We start from the raw sequence: 19,117 nt of genomic DNA on the forward strand, positions 1-19,117 counted from the left end.
TCTGGTGTTTAGCTGTGTTCAGTGATATTTCTGGTGTTTAGCTGTGTTCAGTGATGTTTCTGGTGTTTAGCTTTGTTCAGTGATGTTTCTGGTGTTTAGCTTTGTTCGGTGATATTTATGGTGTTTAGAGGTGTTCAGTGATGTTTCTGGTGTTTAGCTGTGTTAACATTGTTATTTCTGGTGTTTAGATGTGTTCAGTGATGTTTCTGGTCTTTAGCTTTGTTCAGTGATGTTTCTGGTGTTTTGCTGTGTTCAGTGATGTTTCTGGTGTTTAGCTGTGTTCAGTGATGTTTCTGGTCTTTAGCTTTGTTCAGTGATATTTCTGGTGTTTAGCTGTGTTCAGTGATGTTTCTGGTCTTTAGCTTTGTTCAGTGATGTTTCTGGTGTTTAGCTGTTTTCAGTGATATCTCTGGTGTTTAGCTGTGTTCAGTGATGGTTCTGGTCTTTAGCTTTGTTCAGTGATATTTCTGGTGTTTAGCTGTGTTCAGTGATGTTTCTGGTGTTTAGCTTTGTTCAGTGATGTTTCTGGTGTTTAGCTGTTTTCAGTGATATCTCTGGTGTTTAGCTGTGTTCAGTGATGGTTCTGGTCTTTAGCTTTGTTCAGTGATATTTCTGGTTTTTAGCTGTGTTCAGTGATGTTTCTGGTGTTTAGCTTTGTTCAGTGATGTTTCTGGTGTTTAGCTTTGTTCGGTGATATTTATGGTGTTTAGCTGTGTTCAGTGATGTTTCTGGTGTTTAGCTGTGTTAACATTGTTATTTCTGGTGTTTAGATGTGTTCAGTGATGTTTCTGGTCTTTAGCTTTGTTCAGTGATGTTTCTGGTGTTTAGCTGTGTTCAGTGATGTTCTGGTGTTTAGCTGTGTTCAGTGATGTTTCTGGTGTTTAGCTGTTTTCAGTGATATCTCTGGTGTTTAGCTGTGTTCAGTGATGGTTCTGGTCTTTAGCTTTGTTCAGTGATATTTCTGGTGTTTAGCTGTGTTCAGTGATATTTCTGGTGTTTAGCTGTGTTCAGTGATGTTTCTGGTGTTTAGCTTTGTTCAGTGATATTTCTGGTGTTTAGCTTTGTTCAGTGATATTTATGGTGTTTAGAGGTGTTCAGTGATGTTTCTGGTGTTTAGCTGTGTTAACATTGTTATTTCTGGTGTTTAGATGTGTTCAGTGATGTTTCTGGTCTTTAGCTGTGTTCAGTGATGTTTCTGGTCTTTAGCTGTGTTCAGTGATGTTTCTGGTGTTTAGCTGTGTTAACATTGTTATTTCTGGTGTTTAGATGTGTTCAGTGATGTTTCTGGTGTTTAGCTGTGTTCAGTGATATTTCTGGTGTTTAGCTGTGTTCAATGATATTTCTGGTGTTTAGCTGTGTTCAGTGATATTTCTGGTGTTTAGCTGTTAACATCGATATTTCTGGTGTTTAGCTATTAACATTGATATTTCTGGTGTTTAGCTGTGTTCAGTGATATTTCTGGTGTTTAGCTGTTAACATTGATATTTCTGGTGTTTAGCTGTGTTCAGTAATATTTCTGGTGTTTAGCTGTTAACATTAATATTTATGGAGTTTAGCTGTGTTCAGTGATATTTCTGGTGTTTAGCTGTGTTCAGTGATATTTCCAGTGTTTAGCTGTGTTCAGTGATATTTCCGGTGTTTAGCTGTTAACATTGATATTTCTGGAGTTTAGCTGTTAACATTGATATTTCTGGAGTTTAGCTGTGTTCAGTGATATTTCCAGTGTTTAGCTGTGTTCAGTGATATTTCCGGTGTTTAGCTGTTAACATTGATATTTCTGTTGTTTAGCTGTGTTCAGTGATATTTCTGGTGTTTAGCTGTGTTCAGTGATATTTACAGTGTTTAGCTGTGTTCAGTGATATTTCCGGTGTTTAGCTGTGTTCAGTGATATTTCTGGTGCTTAGCTGTTAACATTGATATTTCTGTTGTTTAGCTGTGTTCAGTGATATTTCTGGTGTTTAGCTGTTAACATTGATATTTCTGTTGTTTAGCTGTGTTCAGTGATATTTCCGGTGTTTAGCTGTTAACATTGATATTTCTGGTGTTTAGCTGTGTTCAGTGATATTTCCAGTGTTTAGCTGTTAACATTGATATTTCTGGTGTTTAGCTGTGTTCAGTGATATTTCCAGTGTTTAGCTGTTAACATTGATATTTCTGTTGTTTAGCTGTGTTCAGTGATATTTCCGGTGTTTAGCTGTGTTCAGTGATATTTCCGGTGTTTAGCTGTGTTCAGTGATATTTCCGGTGTTTAGCTGTGTTCAGTGATATTTCTGGTGCTTAGCTGTTAACATTGATATTTCTGTTGTTTAGCTGTGTTCAGTGATATTTCTGGTGTTTAGCTGTTAACATTGATATTTCTGTTGTTTAGCTGTGTTCAGTGATATTTCCGGTGTTTAGCTGTGTTCAGTGATATTTCTGGTGTTTAGCTGTTAACATTGATATTTCTGGTGTTTAGCTGTGTTCAGTGATATTTCCAGTGTTTAGCTGTTAACATTGATATTTCTGGTGTTTAGCTGTGTTCAGTGATATTTCCAGTGTTTAGCTGTTAACATTGATATTTCTGTTGTTTAGCTGTGTTCAGTGATATTTCCAGTGTTTAGCTGTGTTCAGTGATATTTCCAGTGTTTAGCTGTTAACATTGATATTTCTGTTGTTTAGCTGTGTTCAGTGATATTTCTGGTGTTTAGCTGTTAACATTGATATTTCTGGTGTTTAGCTGTGTTCAGTGATATTTCCGGTGTTTAGCTGTGTTCAGTGATATTTCCGGTGTTTAGCTGTGTTCAGTGATATTTCTGGTGTTTAGCTGTTAACATTGATATTTCTGGTGTTTAGCTGTTAACATTGATATTTCCAGTGTTTAGCTGTGTTCAGTGATATTTCCGGTGTTTAGCTGTGTTCAGTGATATTTCCAGTGTTTAGCTGTGTTCAGTGATATTTCTGGTGTTTAGCTGTGTTCAGTGATATTTCCAGTGTTTAGCTGTTAACATTGATATTTCTGTTGTTTAGCTGTGTTCAGTGATATTTCCAGTGTTTAGCTGTTAACATTGATATTTCTGTTGTTTAGCTGTGTTCAGTGATATTTCCAGTGTTTAGCTGTGTTCAGTGATATTTCTGTTATTTAGCTGTGTTCAGTGATATTTCCGGTGTTTAGCTGTTAACATTGATATTTCTGTTGTTTAGCTGTGTTCAGTGATATTTCTGGTGTTTAGCTGTATTCAGTGATATTTCCAGTGTTTAGCTGTGTTCAGTGATATTTCCGGTGTTTAGCTGTTAACATTGATATTTCTGTTGTTTAGCTGTGTTCAGTGATATTTCCAGTGTTTAGCTGTGTTCAGTGATATTTCCGGTATTTAGCTGTGTTCATTGATATTTCCAATGTTTAGCTGTGTTCAGTGATATTTCCGGTATTCAGCTGTGTTAACATTGATATTTATGGTGTTTAGCTGTGTTCAGTGATATTTCCGGTGTTTAGCTGTGTTCAGTGATATTTCCAGTGTTTAGCTGTGTTCAGTGATATTTATGGTGTTTAGCTGTTAACATTGATATTTCTGGTGTTTAGCTGTTAACATTGATATTTCCAGTGTTTAGCTGTGTTCAGTGATATTTCTGGTGTTTAGCTGTTAACATTGATATTTCCAGTGTTTAGCTGTGTTCAGTGATATTTCTGGTGTTTAGCTGTTAACATTGATATCTCTGGTGTTTAGCTGTTAACATTGATATTTCTGGTGTTTAGCTGTGTTCAGTGATATTTCTGGTGTTTAGCTGTTAACATTGATATTTCCAGTGTTTAGCTGTGTTCAGTGATATTTCTGGTGTTTAGCTGTTAACATTGATATTTCTGGTGTTTAGCTGTTAACATTGATATTTCCAGTGTTTAGCTGTGTTCAGTGATATTTCTGGTGTTTAGCTGTTAACATTGATATTTCCAGTGTTTAGCTGTGTTCAGTGATATTTCTGGTGTTTAGCTGTTAACATTGATATCTCTGGTGTTTAGCTGTTAACATTGATATTTCCGGTGTTTAGCTGTGTTCAGTGATATTTCCGGTGTTTAGCTGTGTTCAGAGATATTTCCGGTGTTTAGCTGTGTTCAGTGATATTTCTGGTGTTTAGCTGTTAACATTGATATTTCTGGTGTTTAGCTGTTAACATTGATATTTCTGGTGTTTAGCTGTGTTCAGTGATTTTCCAGTGTTTAGCTGTGTTCAGTGATATTTCCGGTGTTTAGCTGTGTTCAGTGATATTTCTGGTGTTTATCTGTGTTCAGTGATTTTCCAGTGTTTAGCTGTGTTCAGTGATATTTCCGGTGTTTAGCTGTGTTCAGTGATATTTCTGGTGTTTAGCTGTTAACATTGATATTTCTGGTGTTTAGCTGTGTTCAGTGATATTTCCAGTGTTTAGCTGTGTTCAGTGATATTTCCGGTGTTTAGCTGTGTTCAGTGATATTTCCAGTGTTTAGCTGTGTTCAGTGATATTTCCGGTGTTTAGCTGTTAACATTGATATTTCTGGTGTTTAGCTGTGTTCAGTGATATTTCCAGTGTTTAGCTGTGTTCAGTGATATTTCCGGTGTTTAGCTGTTAACATTGATATTTCTGTTGTTTAGCTGTGTTCAGTGATATTTCCAGTGTTTAGCTGTGTTAACATTGATATTTATGGTGTTTAGCTGTGTTCAGTGATATTTCCGGTGTTTAGCTGTGTTCAGTGATATTTCTGGTGTTTATCTGTGTTCAGTGAAATTTCTTGTGTTTAGCTGTGTTCAGTGATATTTCCAGTGTTTAGCTGTGTTCAGTGATATTTCCGGTGTTTAGCTGTTAACATTGATATTTATGGTGTTTAGCTGTGTTAGCAGTGATACTTCTGGTGTTTAGCTGTGTTAATGTGGATATTTCCTGTGTTAGCTGTGTTAGCAGTGATATTTTGAGTGTTTAGCTGTGCTAACATTGATATTTTCTGTGTTTAGCTGTGTTAGTGATATTTCTGGTGTTTAGCTGTGTTAGCAGTGATATTTCTGGTGTTTAGTTGTGTTAGCAGTGCTGGATACGTGGATATTTCCTGTGTTAGCAGGGATATTTCTGGCATTTATTTCTGATATCAGATGTTTCTGGTGTTTAGCTGCATTAGAATGTATGTTTCTTTTGTTTAGGTTTAGTTCTGTGTTTAGTTTGACATGTTTCTGTGTGTAGTTTAGCGCTAGCGTTTAGCTTTATAGTGCGCTGGTGTTTCCAGGCTGCTAGCCGAGGAGGAGGAGAAGGTGAAGTCTCTGCTGAGTCTGCAGGAGGAGCAGGAAGAGCAGCTCCTGCAGACCCAGCGCGAGAAGCAGGAGCTCGAGCAGGAGATGGAGAGGAAGTCTCAGGCTCTGGACGAGGCCCAGCAGCAACTGGAAAAAGTGCGGGCCAGTAGACGCAGAGTGGACCAGGACATCGCGGTGAGCTCAACGCTGTGCTTGTGTTGTGTTTATCACGTGTTCCTCCCCAGCTAACAGAGAACGTTCACAGAACTTTAGCTAACATTGTGGCAAGGTTCTCTCAAAGTCATGAACAAACGTTCTTCCAGTAATGTTACTAGAACTTTCATTCAAAGTTATTACAAAAACATTCATGGAAAGTTTTTAACTGTAACGTTTAGTTGGATGTTCGCCTGATTTTTTAAAATGTTTCTACTTGTTTCAAAACATTCAGAGAACATTTAAAGGTATATAAAAAAAGTTTTTAAAACATTAAAAAAAACTGGATGTTTTAAACATTCAGAGAACATTTATAAATATATCGTTATAGTTATCGTTCGCTGCTGTGGATGCTAATATATTTATTGTTATAGTTATCGTCCGCTGCTGTGGATGCTAATATAGATATCGTTATAATTATCGTCCGCTGGTGTGGATGCTAATATAGTTATCATTACAGTTATATTTATAGTTACCGTTGTTGGTGTTAAATGACCTACAGAACATATTTTTGTGAGCTGGGTCCACACTCATGAACACGTGTCGTCCACAGGCCGCCCAACGTAAACTTCGTCAGGCCAGCACAAGCGTTAAACACTGGAACGTTCAGATGAACCGCCTGATGCACCCCATCGGCCCTGGAGGTTTGTTAAGTGTTTATGCATTTTGAATGCTACAAGAATATATGTTGATATCTATTTTTCTGTCCTGTCTCAAAGAAAGGAGAGCATCCTCCAGTAATCTTCTCGCCCCTCCGGTGCGCATCCCCTCTGTCAGCGAGACCGAATCGAGGCCTCCACAGAAAGACAAACAGAACAGCCTTGACTGTGAAGATAACAGCGGTGGCGGCGAGAATATGGACTGCTGCAACAACGAAAACACAGAGTCGACTGATGCTCAATAAACCTGACGTAACAGTGACTGAAATGTCCTGACATAGCAAACTAGACTGACTGTGAATGAATCAGAGCAGCTGTAATCATGACTGAAATGTACGTTTTGTTGTTGTTCTTGTCTGATAGACCCAGGCTGTTTTTTTTTGTGTGAAACTTGTGGTTTTACTTCCTGTTTCCTGTGTCAGCAGAAGATGCTGTGCTTGTGTAGAACTGCTCTTTATCTCTCGCTCACTGTCTTGAAAGAGAATAAATGATTAGAAAAACAAAATCTGAGAGTCTGCATATTGTTTTATACATTATGATCCATAATCTTATTCAGCAAATTACTGGAGAAGCACTTAAACTGGTCAAATTTATCATTCGCGTTATACAAATGAGACGACTTACATGAGAGAATAATGCGTTTTGAGCTTTATCTGGATACTAAAACAGCATTTAACAAACATTCTCTCAACTTCGTACAGACTAGTTCGGTTTTTATGTCTGTTTATGCGGCGAACAGCGCTATCTGCTGGTGGTGACCGGAAGTGAGCTCGAAAACTCGAAGTAAATGTGAATGTTTGTGCTGCAGATTTGATAACAAATATTAAAAGGACATTTTTTTAAAACAATGCAGCATATGTGAATGATATGTACATAAATACACATGATGAGGTTCTCACAGGGTTAAAATGAGCCGCTATGACGTCATCCAGGAGCGGGGGCCGTGACGCGTGTGATCCGGAGAGCTCGCGCCGTCGGGACTCCCGTATGATGAAGCGCAGCGGAGCGCGTCCCGGTAAACATGGAGCGTTTCTCGTATTCTCGCTGATCCGTCAGGGGAAAAAACAACGCGAACGGAAGGAATAAACTTTCGGGATCCTTCGTTCTGACGCGGTAAAAAAAAGCCTCGTAAGTTTGTTTTCCGTTTGTTTTGTCATGTGGACCGGAGTCATATGAGACTCTGATGGATTATTTACTGAGACCATGAAGTTTATAAGCATATAAAGTTTCAAAGAGAGTATTGTGTTGACATATTGCGGAAATAATAAAGACTTGGCTAGATATATGCATAGATGGATAGATAGATAGATAGATAGATAGATAGATAGATGCATAGATATATGCATAGATGGATAGATAGATAGATGCATAGATAGATATATAGAATTACAGATAGAGATAGATGGATAGATACATAGACACATAGATATATAGAACTACGGATAGATAGATAGATGCATAGATAGATAGATAGAGCTACAGATAGATAGATAGATAGATAGATAGATAGATAGATAGATAGATGCGGCTTGTGTTGTTTGTAGGTGAAAGTTGTTTTGGGGTGGTTTTGGGACGGTCTGTCCTCTTGCGACATACTGGCACACAGTGTGTATTTACTAACTTTACACAAACACTCACTGGACTCCAGTAACAGGCTGTGAAATGGCTGGAAATCATTTTGAAGTGGCTTCATTCATCACAGGTTCAGCTTCATGTAAACATACAAACCGTCAAGGCCAGAGTCGCCCACTCTCACACCCGAACAAAAAATATGTTGATGTGAACTTTGAGATGTTTGTGGTGGAACCCGTTCATTGACCCTGAGGAGTCATGATCTGCCACTGAATATTAACACATCATCATCGGCTCGTTACCCTGATAGCACACATGCATCTCGGAGACGTCTATTTGAAGTGCGTTTACGTCTGGAAGATGTATTTTTAAAGGGTTAGTTCACCCAAAAATGAAAATTCTGTCATTAATTACTCACCTTCATGCTGTTCCACACCCGTAAAACCTTTGTTAATCTTTGGAACACAAATTAAGATATTTTTGATGAAATCCGATGGCTCAGTGAGGCATAAAGAGCAATGACATTTCCTCTCTCAAGATCCATTAATGTACTAAAAACACATTTAAATCAGTTCATGTGAGTACAGTGGTTCAATATTAATATTATAAAGCCACGAGAATATTTTTGGTGCACCAAAAAACCCCAAAATAACGACTTATATAGTGATGGCCGATTTCAAAACACTGCTTCAGGAAGCTTCGGAGCGTTATGAATGTTTTGTGTCAAATCATGATTCGAATCGTGTGTCAAACTGCTGAAATCACGTGACTTTGGCGCTCCGAACCGCTGATTCGACACGCTGATTCATAACGCTCCGAAGCTTCCTGAAGCAGTGTTTTGAAATCGCTCATCACTATATAAGTCGTTATTTTGTTTTTTTGGCGCACCAAAAATATTCTCGTGGCTTTATAATATTAATATTGAACCACTGTAGTACTCACATGAACTGATTTAAATATGTTTTTAGTACATTAATGGATCTTGAGAGAGGAAATGTCATTGCTCTCACGGAGCCATCGGATTTCAACAAAAATATCTTAATTTGTGTTCCGAAGATTAACAAAGGTCTTACGGGTGTGGAACGACATGAGGGTGAGTAATTAATTACATTATTTTAATTTTTGGGTGAAATAATATAATACGTCTATAGGACGTTTTCGGTCAGATGTCAAATAGACGTTTAGAAAATGTTTATGATTTATAATGTTAGTAAAACTGACATCTTAAAGACGTCTGTCAGATGTTTGTGGACAGCAGATGCTTTCTGGAGGAAGTGATCTTTAACAGACATCTTGCAGACATTCGTGTGTTATCTGGGTCACTGAAAGCATCTGCAAGCATCTACATCCTATAGACGTATTGCAGATGAGCAAACACTCTAAAAAATAAAAACAACCATCAAATAGACGTCTCAGAGTTGTACGAGTGCTATCGGGGATCTTTAACAGACGTTTCGCAGATGTACATATGTTATCTGGGCTAGCATCATCTCTCAGAGATCTACTGAAGTGTGTGGGCTCTGATCCATCTCAGAGGGACCGTCGCAGATCTGCTCAGTCAGTGTTCTTGTGGTTTTGTGTTGAACACATGACAAGCGTCTCCTTCTCTTCTTTCCTTTGTATTTAATTTTCAGGCAACAGCGTCTAGGGTTCCTTCCTTCCTTGCTGTGGTCTGTATAAATGTCAACGCTTGTGATTTTCCCAGGCTGTCTGTCCCTTACTCTCTTCAGTCTCACATTCCTGATGGCTGTATAAAAGCATTTGAGATGGCGTAGGCATCCACTGACCAGTGGGATTTTGGAAATCAGGTCAGATCAGGGATGCATTTCACGCACAAAGATTATTGAACAAAATCAACTAGCTGTTTCCTGAAACTGTATTGTCGTAAACCTGTCGTACAGTCAAGCAGGTGGTGGAGTAATAACTTCTTTAAATGAATCCGTTTGAGATCGAATTAATGCTAGATTTTCTGCTATAAATTATGGACATGACATCTGAGGACTAATTCTCATTTTTCTTAGTTATTTTGCTTTATTAACAGATTCAATCATAGGCTCGTTCTTACGCACATGCGCACTCTTCAAAAACGCTGTTTAAAATCTCTTGACAAACTAAAATATGTAAATGACATTTGTATATATTCGAAACAAAAGATATACATTGTACTTAATGTCAGCTTGCTTATTTTGCTCAAGATGACCATTTATTAAATCCACATGTCATAAAAACAGGAAACCATGCTTCTAACCACAGCTCGAGAGCTGTCGCTCCAACCACACAAGTTTGTGATGCAGTTTGCGAATGTTTATTTGAACGATGGTTTCGGGAAACACCAAATCATTGAACTATGCTAGTAATAACTTGTAATGATGCTTTTGGGAAACGAACCCCACGATAATAAAATTGCATTTGTTATAGAGAAATGTATTATTAGCAATGACGTTTCCAGACAGACGCATCCAGAGCCGTAAGGTTGTTTAGCGATGATTGATATTCGCTAGAAGTTGATGTTAAAAAGTGATTTTAAAAAGCTTTTAATGGCCAAATTCATATTTTAAAAAGTTTCTTGTGTAATTCTAGTTTCAATGGAAACCGCAAAACTGGAGCTTCGTTATGTGGCCAAAAGTTGACATAATAAAGCCCAAAGTAGTTCCCTTTTTACGCATACGTGAGGGTCAGCGTACAGTGTGCGTGGCGCGAATTTCATCATCATACTTTGTACGCGCAGGTCGCACATGCACATTTGCTTGTTTTGGCAGTAATTAGTTTATCCACAAGGTGGCAGCCATGCCCTGGTGGCGTCGATTCACAAGGTAGTCGGAGAAAACCTGCATAAACAGAACAGACCGGAACACATGCGAGCTACAGCGACGATGGAGGTCTCATTTGTACAACTCTAGTATGAAAGAATACAGATATATTTACATGGGCTGTAACTTGTGGCGAGAATCAAAACTGCGCATGCGTCGTTCACGAGAGAAGTGAAGTATACTTTGCAAGGCTGTGCATTCGAAAATGAAGTATAGGGCTTAACGCTCTCTTGATGTAGGCATCCGTTGCCCAATGAGAATGTCAGACAGACAGTTCCCTTTTGTAAATCAAGTCAGTTCTGAACGATAAAATCGCTGTCGTTACAGAGAAATTGATTTTTGGCGATAACGTATAAATGTTTACAGACAGACACACCTCGAGCTGTGAGGTTGTTCGGTGGTGAATATATTTGGTAGAAGTGCGATTTTTAAAAATTGATCGCGTAGAAAGTTTCTGGCGCGATTCTTGTTTCCATGGAAACAGAAATCTTTTTTTCCAATTGGTCGATCTCCCTTAAGGCCTGATTTACTTAAAGCAAAATCGAAGAACGAACTTATGTGACGTAATTTCTAACAAAACAAAGTTAATTTTTGGATTTTCGAAACAGCTTGCCAAAGCGAACTTTCCGAATAAAAAAAATTAAGGTCTGTTGTTAGAATACTGAAGAGAAATCTACCAATCAGAGAAGTCGCTTTTACCATGGAAACAAAGATCTGCAGTGCTTGCCCACTTAATTAGGTTTTTGTGTCATTCGCAATACATCATGGGATTCATTCCCAAAAAAGAATTTAAGGACAAAGTACCTTTGGTGTATTACTAGTTTTTAAATACTTTTACTTTTGCTAACAACTTTTTGTAAAGAATGTTTGAAAATTTTGTGAGATCTCTAGCTGGTTGGTTTGATAACGGCTCTTAATTGAAGTATATTTTGAAGATCTCCTGGAGAAAATGAACAAGAAATATAATTAATGAACTTGCGTTCTCTTTATTCCCAATCGATTTCGTACGATCTGCATTGGCTAGACCATTATGACATCGAAACCCCTAAAATCCATCATGTAGAGGCCATTGGTAAACTAGATGATAAACCGGTTGGCGCATCTAATGAATACTGATGAGTGCTAATTGGCTTATAGACGGAGACGACCATCATCAGTGTCAGTGTGGGTTGGTTAGTTGTCTTCATGCTGCTGGTTTATGTGTGTTACGATGATGTGTGTTCTGATGTAAACTGATTGGCTGCTCATTGTTTAGTCAAATAACTCTGATTTGATTAGTCGACGGGTCTAACTAGCAGAGTTACTCTCTCCAATGAACTCATTAACCTCACTTCGGTAAGGACATTTCCATGGCCACTTCAGCAACCTGCTTCCAGTCCCATGATCCTCTGCTCTTACAGGTCTGACCTGACTTTGGTGGTTTGGGCTGTTTATAAGAGGTCAAAGGTCATCTGCCTTTCACATTGTTGGGGTGAAAAGGTCATTTGAGCTTTCAGAATGCAATACTAGTGCACTGCACACTACAGGTACATTAAGAAGTATTTTGCATTTAAGTTATTATTGGATACTGCAGGAATGGTATGTGTAGTGCGTTAGCATGTCGGGCGCCTCACAGTGACCTTTGACCTCACGCTGCTGTGAATTCTGCAGCAGATTAAACCCAGAGTCTCCATCCGTGTGTTTGAACACACTCATTGATCCGCACACTGACCCACATCACGGTCACCTGAACCCATCATGAAGCACCAGCTGACGCTCCAGTGAGATGTTGTCTGAGGGTCGGGATTGGGTTGTTTGTTGGAGAAAGTTGTAATGTGACAGTTTGTGCTCTTTTTTTATTTATCTTGATTATAATGACTATAGATGAACCCTAAAATATGTCTTGTGGCTATTATTTAGTTTTATTATTTTAATTTATTTTATCTCATTTTATTTTACTATTTTTAGTTCTGTGGACGAAAACTATAATAACTACATATGCTGGCATTCAAACCAGCATCCACACCAGTGGACGATAACTATGACGATATTTATATTAGTCTCTACACCAACAGACGATAACTATAATGATAACTACAACAGCTATAACGGATGATAACTATAACTATAACTATATTAGTATACACTCCAATGGACGTAACGATAACTGTAACGATAACTATATTAGCAGCCACACCATTGGATGATAACTAACATAACAGCGGACGATAACTATAACTTCAACATCAGATAACTATAACACTATATTAGTATACACTCCAATGGACGTTAACTATAACGATAACTATATTAGCATCCACACAAGCAGACGATAACTATAACGATAACTAAATTAGCATCCACACCATCGGATGATAACTTAACGATAACGATAACTATATTAGCGGACGATAACTATAACGATAACTATATTAGCATCCACAACAGCGGATGATAACTATAACAATAATTATATTAGTATACACTCCAATGGACGATAACTATAACAGCATCCACACCAGGACGATAACTATAATGAAAACTATATTAGGTTCACGACGATAATATAACGATAAGGATAATTATAAGGATAACTATATTAGCATCCACACCAGCGGACGATAATTATAACGATAACTATATTAGCATCCACACCAGCGGACGATAGCTATAACGATAACTATATTAGCATCCACACCAGCGGACGATAGCTATAACGATAACTATATTAGCATCCACACCAGCGGACGATAATTATAACGATAACTATATTAGCATCCACACCAGCGGACGATAACTATAACGATAACTATATTAGTATACACTCCAATGGACGATAATTATAACGATAACTATATTAGCGTCCACACCAGCGGACGATAACTATAACGATAACTATATTAGTATACACTACAATGGACGATAATTATAACGATAACTATATTAGCATCCACACCAGCGGACGATAGCTATAACGATAACTATATTAGCATCCACACCAGCGGACGATAATTATAACGATAACTATATTAGCATCCACACCAGCGGACGATAGCTATAACGATAACTATATTAGCATCCACACCAGCGGACGATAGCTATAACGATAACTATATTAGCGTCCACACCAGCGGACGATAACTATAACGATAACTATATTAGTATACACTCCAATGGACGATAATTATAACGATAACTATATTAGCATCCACACCAGCGGACAATATAACAATGGCTGTCAATGATTTTATTGTTAATCAGCTGGAAAAAAAATATTCTGAGACTTTTACTGTAAAGCTGTAGACTAAGTCTAACATTAAACTTATTTTATTTTACTTCTTCAGTTTGGTTTAGCTTGTTTTGTGCACAACGTGGGAAACTGTTTCAGAACAATTAGTATGTTTTGAACCGACCAATTACTGTGTGAATGTAATTCATACGCACACCAATCACATCGCTTCATCAAAGCTAGCTTGTGATCAAATTATATCTTCTTTTGTATGTTAAAATATGTTCTCCAAACTTGCAGGGTTCAAAAACAAAGACTGTGGTGTTTGTTTGTTGGCAGCGTATGTGTAAACTCTGTCACAGTTCATAGACTTTAGAGTTTGAGTGTGAGCTCCAGTGAGAGGCATTGCCTGCATCCGCTCCAGTGACGGGCCTGACTAACCTCTGCTCTTCATTCTGACGCTCTCATTGGCACTTTCTGCTGAAACTAATACTGAGAATCTCACTCACAGAGGTTTCGTCTGTACGATCAGTGTGTGTGTGTCAAAGGTCTGAAGAGCGTCTGTGAACATTTGGGTTTTGCTTTGGTTCAGTTGCAGTCACTGTCTCTGCAGCTGGTGTGTGTTAGTTCCCAGAATGCAGTGCGTCAGTCGGTCGGGGGTGGGCGTACCGCGGGTTTCTGGTGTCTTCTGAACACGATGCAGCTGTCAAATCAGTGTTGTGTTATTTCAACTGTTCCTCGAATACACACACTCTTCAGAGCTTCTAAGATCGGACTTTATGAAAATAGAGAACAACTTACAGTACAAAAGACAGCTTGCTTGGGTATATTGGTAATATTACTCATTTATAATTATATAGTATAAAGTATAAATTATATATGTTGTTTTTTTCAGACAGAAGTTAAATCTGTGTAAGATAAATTTGTGTGCCAACTAATATACAAACATTTTTATTAAATAGTCTTTTATTACAATTATAATTGAGCTAATCTATATGGGAAAACAAAAATATTGATGACATCATCTTGTTGACAGGGACCTATATGGACTTTTCTGTCCAATCAGATGCTTTCTAGAATGACGGTAGCAAATCATGGTATATTTATGTCTTTCTAGTTGTACTAAAGCTCTTATTTAATTTCCAAATCCCAACCATCAATTTGCTTTTTGTCTTTATTTTGGTTTTGTGTGGTTTTGCTAACCTCTGCTAATAAAATGTAAAAAGGTTACCTTAAATATCTGTTTCAATTGGAAACGTGAACATTTACATTAAAAACGGTGCTCAACAAACCATTGCATCATTAGCATAATGTCTTATAAATATTGCAGAAATTAATTATGACACAGTTCTGTGATGTGTTTGTCTCTCACAGATGCTGCTATGACCGCGGCGGCTCATGAGCGTGTTTGAATTTCTGGAGATGGATGGAAGAGACTCGGCGGTTGTGACCGTGAGGAGCAGATTACCCAAAGATCCAGGGGAAGTGGGCGGAGTCTGTATGGCGAATGAAGACTCCTCCCCCTGCATTAGCCAGGGGGAGGGGCCGGATTACGAGCGACTTGAGGATGTGCTTTGTGAGCTTGGAGCAGGGGCGGAGCTTAACCTGGAGCTGGATGTGAGGGTGGAGCCTCAGGATGCCAAGATTACGCAGGGGGAGGAGCTTAGCTGGGAGACGAACCGAAAGGAGGCGAACGAACTGGAAGAGCACAGCAACACGAGCCGCAGTACAGCCAGTCCTGAACCTACAGCAGCCTCCACAGGTGAGGATAATGATTGGTTGGGTGTATGATTAGTTTCACACACTTTTATATGCGTTCGCACAATTTCGAAGGAGACGTGTTTGATTCTCGCAAAAAAATGCAGTTCTGTATTTGTGTGTAGATCTCTGCAAAGCGTCGCCTCTGTCAGAGCAGCTCCTGCAGGGCCGTGAGGAGGGGGCGGGGCTAAACATGGAGTGTCGTATCTGTGGAGACAAAGCGTCGGGATTCCACTATGGCGTTCATGCCTGTGAGGGCTGCAAGGTCAGAGGTCATGCTTGCATCATACTCCATAAAATCTGTTAGTATGTTCTCCCAGACTGGACTCTGCCTCTGTGTGTTCAGGGATTCTTCCGGAGGACCATTCGAATGAAGTTGGAATATGAGAAATGCGACCGAAGCTGTAAGATCCAAAAGAAAAGTCGGAATAAATGCCAGTTCTGTCGATTTCAAAAGTGCCTGATGCTCGGGATGTCCCATGACGGTGAGCGAAACGACAACAGACACACGTGAACAATAAAACGAACTACGGTGTTCAATGTGATTCTGTGTTTGTAGCGATCCGATACGGACGGATGCCGGAGGCGGAGAAGCGTAAGCTAGTCGCGGGTCTGTTAGCGGGGGAAAAGAGCTCTCAGACCTCCAGCGGTTCAGATCTGAAGTCTCTCGCCAAACGGGTCAACAACGCCTACCTGAAGAACCTGAACATGACCAAGAAGAAAGCTCGCAACATCCTGACGGGGAAGACCAACGCAAGCCCGGTAACCCGCGCTCGAGAAAGTCAAGCGTAAAGCAACCTTGTCAATAAAGATGGTTGAGAAAACAAACCGGTTTCTCTTTGTGTGTCCTTCAGCCGTTTGTCATTCATGACATGGACTCGCTGTGGCAGGCGGAAAATGGGCTGGTCTGGAATCAGGTGATTAACGGAGCTCCGCCCAATAAGGAGATTGGCGTGCACGTGTTTTACCGCTGTCAATGTACGACGGTGGAAACCGTACGAGAACTTACGGAGTTCGCCAAAAGCATCCCCGGATTCATTGACCTTTTCTTGAATGACCAGGTAACGGACCGGAGTAATTTCTGACAACTACTTTTTTTCGTAAAACGCAAGAATTCTTTTGCGAACAATTTACACAGAAATTTGTCGACTCTTGACTAGCTTCCCTCTCGCTCCCGCAGGTGACGCTGTTGAAATACGGCGTCCACGAGGCGATCTTCGCCATGCTGCCGTCGCTCATGAACAAGGACGGGCTGTTGGTGGCGAATGGGCGGGGCTTTGTGACGAGAGAGTTCCTCCGCAGTCTTCGCAAACCCTTCAGCGAGATCATGGAGCCGAAGTTCGAGTTTGCGGTGAAGTTTAACGCTCTCGAGCTGGACGACAGCGACCTCGCCTTGTTCGTGGCCGCCATTATCCTGTGTGGAGGTGAGCTTTCGTCGACCCCTAGTGGTTCATAATGGTACTTGTAAGAGATGAAATGATGTGCAAATAAAATTGGTTTGTTTACTTAAATGTAGATCGTCCGGGACTTATGAACGTCCACCAGGTAGAGGAGATCCAGGACAGCATCCTCCAGGCCCTCAATCAACACCTGCAGCTCAATCATCCCGACGCCGGCTTCATCTTCCCCAAACTGCTGCAGAAGCTCGCAGACCTGCGGCAGCTGGTGACGGAGAACGCGCAGCTGGTGCAGAAGATCAAGAAGACGGAGTCGGAGACGTCGCTGCACCCGCTGCTACAGGAGATCTACAGGGACATGTACTGACCCAAACCATTCCAGGCACGCGGACCAATCACTGTGACCTACTGCTATTTTTATAAAACACTTTGGATTTTATGCGACTGGATGATTTGTTACTGATGAAATGCGAACTGAACTCTGAACCAGACCAGCCAATGAGATTGTGCAGGTCAAAGAGACGCAATAAAGACCCTCATTTGCTGCTCAAATCTGCCTCACACATGCGTCACACCTTCTTTAACCACCTCAAACCGCAAATATTCTCAACTTTAAATCGCTGCAGTGCATTCCTATTTACAATGGGGACGAATATGTCTTTGTCTTCTTTAGTTGTTTAAGGTTGTTTCTTTTTCTTTGGGGGGGGGGGCTGATAAGATAAGACACCTGCGAATTACTGTAGCGCAACATGAAAAACGTTTTTGCCAACTGACGTTAAACATCAAAGGTTGTTGCTACTAGTAAAATATGTTTTGCTCCGTCTATTTTGGGTTGGTTCTCAGACTAATAATGTTAAATTTTATTAATACGTTCTTTGTGTAACGGACGTAGGCCGGTAAGAGCTGTGCATGTAAACCTCACTCCTCTGATCTCAAGAGGCACTCTAGCGACTGACGCTAGAGACTGCAGTCTTTAGCCTCCTTGTTAGAGGGCCCGCCTCCTATGCCGGCGTACCCGGGTTCGAGTCCCGCTTAGAGCGGGCGGTTCGAACAGGAGGGGTTACATTTGTACTTTTGTTATGCTGCTGTTTGCAAACCTCGAAGGCCAAAAACACACTACATAAGCACGCTAACATTATTAAACGAGATGTGTTATTTAGCTACTAGCTACATATAAACAGTTTAACTAACTTTATCTAACCTGTTTAGCAAGATTGTTAAATGTTGCGGCATCTTGACCGTAGTTGAGCTGACTGTAGAAGAAGAACGATTGCGCTAATGTCTGCTAGTGCCCCTTGTGGGCGAAACTGAGAATGCAAGTACAATTGCAATTGTTTTCTGACGCATTTCGTAACAAAACCCTTCGCGCTTCATTCAGCCTGAAAAACACATTTTTAAAAATAATCCTTCACACTTTAAGATATGCAAATTAGAAGGCTGATGAAAATCCAACCATATGTTCTGCTGGTCCGAGCTGGTTTAAGATGGTCTCCCAGCCTGACCAGCCAAAAAGTGCCCAAAAACTCTCAAAAACCAGCTAGGAGACTAGCTAAGACCAGCTAACTAGCGCAGACTGGTTTTTCTAGCAGGGATCTTCCCTAGTCGCTATCACAGCACCTGGACAACGTTATTACAACTTTTAAAACCTCAAACTTTCCATTTTTTAATTGTTTTTGTTTGCGTTTCTGAGAAATGTACTGTAATCACATTTATATGAGAGTTCAGATCAGTGATTGAATATCTGACTCCAGAGTTTATATAAATATTATTTAATTACGCTTTATTAGCCCCAATGGGAGTGTATCGATATGCAAAGCTGTTCCTGTATTCGCTATGACCTTTGACCCTATGCGCATTGTAGGCCTCAGTCTGATGTCGTTTCCTGTATGTGTCATGGTCGTGCTGCTAACTGGTTCCTGTAGACATGACATGCTGTGAATCTGTGCGTTCTGACCGGAGACAAGTGCCGGTGAAATGTGTCCGTGTCTTCCTGTCGGAGGGGCCATTTGTTTCCTGCTAATGTGAACGATGTGGACACATTCCTCCATCTGAACTGACTGAACTGCAGGGTGATGTTTTCTACCGGCTTTTGTAAAACATCTGAATAAAACCACAGGGTAAAACCTCACCGATTGATCTTCTGGGCTATTTCATAAATGTTTTTGCAAACCAATTGAACATCTCTTACAGGGGTCACTGAATTACTTATGAGGTAAGTGGTTGTTTTAGAGGGTTTGTGGGTAATTTAGGGCAATGGCGTGTTTTCAAGGGT

General features: G+C 39.9%; 2 protein-coding genes across 2 annotated transcripts in view; both read left to right on the top strand.

Annotated features, from left to right (window-relative positions):
* Positions 1-6,605, top strand: part of def6b (DEF6 guanine nucleotide exchange factor b) — a 19,896-nt gene extending 13,291 nt beyond the window's left edge. Inside the window, exons 10-12 of the mRNA XM_048181926.1 lie at positions 5,225-5,423; positions 5,995-6,085; positions 6,161-6,605. Coding sequence (XP_048037883.1) covers positions 5,225-5,423; positions 5,995-6,085; positions 6,161-6,345 — 475 coding nt within the window. The 3' untranslated portion in view covers positions 6,346-6,605. The remainder of the gene's footprint in view (positions 1-5,224; positions 5,424-5,994; positions 6,086-6,160) is intronic.
* A 452-nt stretch (positions 6,606-7,057) lies between these two features.
* On the top strand, positions 7,058-18,973 carry pparda (peroxisome proliferator-activated receptor delta a). The gene is made up of 8 exons (XM_048181931.1): positions 7,058-7,228; positions 15,065-15,452; positions 15,574-15,713; positions 15,795-15,933; positions 16,008-16,210; positions 16,303-16,509; positions 16,629-16,872; positions 16,965-18,973. The coding sequence occupies exons 2-8, from the start codon at positions 15,089-15,091 to the stop codon at positions 17,210-17,212; spliced, it is 1,545 nt and encodes a 514-aa protein (XP_048037888.1). The 5' UTR covers positions 7,058-7,228; positions 15,065-15,088; the 3' UTR covers positions 17,213-18,973.
* Positions 18,974-19,117: the final 144 nt, after the last annotated feature.

The sequence above is a fragment of the Megalobrama amblycephala genome, linkage group LG2 (genome assembly GCF_018812025.1).
Source record: "Megalobrama amblycephala isolate DHTTF-2021 linkage group LG2, ASM1881202v1, whole genome shotgun sequence".
In the NCBI taxonomy this organism is placed as follows: domain Eukaryota; kingdom Metazoa; phylum Chordata; class Actinopteri; order Cypriniformes; family Xenocyprididae; genus Megalobrama; species Megalobrama amblycephala.